Source organism: Nanorana parkeri, unplaced genomic scaffold (genome assembly GCF_000935625.1).
Source record: "Nanorana parkeri isolate BGI_ZX_2015 unplaced genomic scaffold, ASM93562v1 scaffold210, whole genome shotgun sequence".
Classification (NCBI taxonomy): domain Eukaryota; kingdom Metazoa; phylum Chordata; class Amphibia; order Anura; family Dicroglossidae; genus Nanorana; species Nanorana parkeri.
In genome coordinates this window covers 24,974-28,259 of record NW_017306478.1, presented here as the reverse complement: position 1 = coordinate 28,259, position 3,286 = coordinate 24,974, and the positions used below count along the sequence as shown (strand labels likewise).

The 3,286-nt window shown below is 48.4% G+C and overlaps 1 protein-coding gene across 1 annotated transcript in view; it reads right to left on the bottom strand.

The window, feature by feature from the left end:
- XPO5 (exportin 5) overlaps window positions 1–3,286 on the bottom strand; it is a 31,610-nt gene that overhangs the window by 21,383 nt on the left and 6,941 nt on the right. Inside the window, exons 8-12 of the mRNA XM_018555728.1 lie at window positions 3,038–3,114; window positions 1,694–1,796; window positions 1,526–1,609; window positions 1,316–1,441; window positions 259–349 (exon numbers count right to left, since the gene is read on the bottom strand). Coding sequence (XP_018411230.1) covers window positions 259–349; window positions 1,316–1,441; window positions 1,526–1,609; window positions 1,694–1,796; window positions 3,038–3,114 — 481 coding nt within the window. The remainder of the gene's footprint in view (window positions 1–258; window positions 350–1,315; window positions 1,442–1,525; window positions 1,610–1,693; window positions 1,797–3,037; window positions 3,115–3,286) is intronic.

The following is a 3,286-nucleotide window of genomic DNA, read 5'->3' as shown; positions in this document are numbered from 1 at the left end:
ACCAACTCCCACCCCCCCCCCCCCCGCTACTGGCCAGAAAAGAAGGGAAACTCCTCTATCCTCCTCCTACTGACCAAAGCAGAAATGGGACCCCACGATCCCCCCTCTAGTGATCATAGAAGAAAAGATACCCCACTTGTTCCCCCTCTACTGACCAAAGCAGAAAGCAAACCCAACTAACTCAAGACAAAGTGGAAACACATTTTGGGACATTTACATTCTATATGGATAGCTCTTCATTGAACAAGTTCCACTCACAGTTGAAGAAGTTTACAAAGTCCTCGTCACTATCGAAGTCGAGTCGGGAATATTCACAGCTGGGACTGTTGTTCTTGGAAGGGTAGCCCATCTGAAAAGAAGTGGAAATTGGGGACTGTTAGAAGACAGAAAGAGGGCGAGTACAAAAGAAGTTCCTCCTGACCTCCACAACTGAAAAACACGGGAGAGACTGCAGAAAAGCCAAAACGTATACCGAGAACATCTGACCTACTTTCCTCTAACCTCTACATGTGCCCAGCACATCCGTTCTTACATGGATATCAGATGGCCCCCCACCTGGGGCTTGAGCACACTTCTGTGCTTGAAGAGAACCTGTCAGAATAGACATAGGGGAGGGGAGCTGCCATTACTGACTTCTAGTTACAGGTGCATGCTCCATGGCAAACTTTCTGGATTCCTGCACTGATCTGGAAGAGATACTTAAGGACACCAAGATTCCAACAAGGATACGCCTGGCTTTGTATTTAGACACTATGGAGTGGATTGATAAAATGTTTGCACAGCGAACAGCTGTTGTAGATTCTCTGCACATTCATAGGAATAGTGGCCATAATGGGCAGCACAATGGAATTGTGGTTGTCACTTCTGCATTGCAGCACTCAGTGCCGGTCAGGACACTATCTGCATGGAGTTTGCATATTCTCTGTGTGCTTGTGTGGGATTCCTCCAGGCACTCCGGGTTTCCTCCCACACTCCAAAGACATGCTGGAAGGTTTATTGGCTCCTCTCTAAATTGTCCCTGTATGTATGCATGTGAAATAAAGAGCTTGCAATATGAGGTCCCTTATTTATTACAGGTATTTATATAGCGCCTACAATTTATGCATTTACATAGAGCCCATTCATATCAGTCCCTGCGACTGATGTGAATGTGCTCTATGCAAATGCACACATTGTAGGCGCTATATAAATACCAGTGAACAAGAAGTGGAGGTGGGAGGGCCCTGTTTATTTCTAGATGTTAGGTCGCCTTTAAAAAAAGAACATTCAGTGACATGCGGAATTTACAGGAAGATATATCCCATCCAAAGCTCACCCGGACTATGTTACTCATAGAAACTCGCAGGAATTCTGGACCGATGGCCTGAAGAGCTGGGTCCTTCGATAGTAATTCGTGTCTGAAGAGAGACCCCCACGTCATCATGGTGGAAGATTTCAGGAACTGAAAAACAAGTCGAGAGATCAGCAGAGCCCCCTCCAAGCGTACGCAGCAGGGAGATATTTAGAGAGAGGCGCCCTCCCTCACCTGGCTGGGGTGCGCAGTGAAATCCAGTAAAGATTTCAGGTATTTGCCGAAAGTCATCGGGATCTTGATCTTGTTCTCGGGAGACTGGGAATGAAGAAGGTGAAGTGGAAGATTAGGAGATCTGAGTTTGGACAGCGAAGTGTCATAAAGGCAAAGTACAATTCTTACCGCCGTCAGGGTGCACAACTGACTGCCCAGAGCGCACACCACTTGGCAAAGCCTCTTCAGGAAGATGTAGCGCTTCTCCTGTAAGCCTTCCCCGTGAGCCTTCCTGGCGAGGAGGCAGAGAAGGACACATGTCAGGAAAGCGGTGTGGTTATATGATTGCAGGACAGATTTAGATTTAATTTAAGTGAAATCCAGCGCAGGAAGCCTTACATGCAAAGGCTCCCTATGGGCCAATTACCAAAGATCTGGCAATAGCAAGGTCTGGGGAGGATAAAACTTGGACGGGGGCGGAGGGGGGTTTAGTTTAAGCATAATGGAGTGAAAGTACAGTACAAAGACACATTTGGTACATGTTCATTCCGCTATTTTCTACCCTTTTAGTTAAAGGAGAGCTATGGGGTCAGGGCCTTTCCCCATAGTTCTCCTAAGGGTCACGGGAGGGCAAAAACTAGCGTCCCCCGTCACCCAAAGCTCAGTATATAGGGAGCTACAGCTCGCGGTAAACTGAGACCGCCGCAGCTGGGACGGATCCCGACATTACTGTCTGGATCCACCCAGCTGCGTGAGTGACAGCTGGCTCTGCCTATCTAGAGGCAGAGCCAGCTATACCCTCCCCCTCCCGTTCCACCAGTCAGCGCTGGCGGATCAGGGCGGGGAGGGGGAATCCCTGCAGGGAGCCAGGAGGGACAGTCACGGCTCTCTGCAGGGACAGGATCGAGAAGTAAGCAAGCGACGGTATGTGTTAGCTCACTTCCCGATCTATTGAGCCGACCTGTGACATTTTCATTGTCACAGGTCGGCCAGGACCATGATGCTGAGTGATTTTTACTCGCCTCATAGTTCTCCTTTAAGCTGCATGTAAAAAAAAAATACTTGCTGAGCTGCAAGAAATCCGGTGAACTTATAACTTTATATTAGAGCACATACAGTGCCTCTGCTGCTCCAGAATTCCAAGCATTTGTTGTCAGACCACAGTGCTGTGCCTATCCCTCTGCAAATCTCATTTGCCAGCAAAACAATGGTGCTGCCTGGACTTCCAAGAGCCCTCAAACACACTGCAGGCAGAGAAAGGGCTTCTGGGAGATGCAGTTCTGGAGGTGTGTCTACGTCAATAGGAACCAACCTCCCAACAGCTGCCGCTGCATTCATTTTACAAGCCTGGAGATGGTCACAGGAAGTAATAAAAGCGGTTGGTTGCTAGAGGAACAGGCAACAGAAAAAGAGGAACTAGAGGGGGGAGAGGGAGGGTCGGGGGTACATTTGGGCCACGTCTGTGCAAATCATTTAACAGGTAGTTGAGAAAGTACACGTGCAGTAGTAGTAAATGATTGGATTGATACTCACTGGGCAGCCGTCATGATAAAGTGCATGGGACTGTCTGCAAACAGGTTGAGGAGAGGTGCTCGGTCCTCCAACTTTCCCTGTAGAGGGAACAATCGCTCATCATTTTACTGGTACAATTCTTCCTTATTGTTCACAATTAACTAAATCTCAGAATTACACATCACCCACGACAGTCACTGGAGACATTTGCCAGAAAAAAAGCAGGATGCTGGTACTCGCCACTACTGGGGGGGGGGGGGGACTGACCCC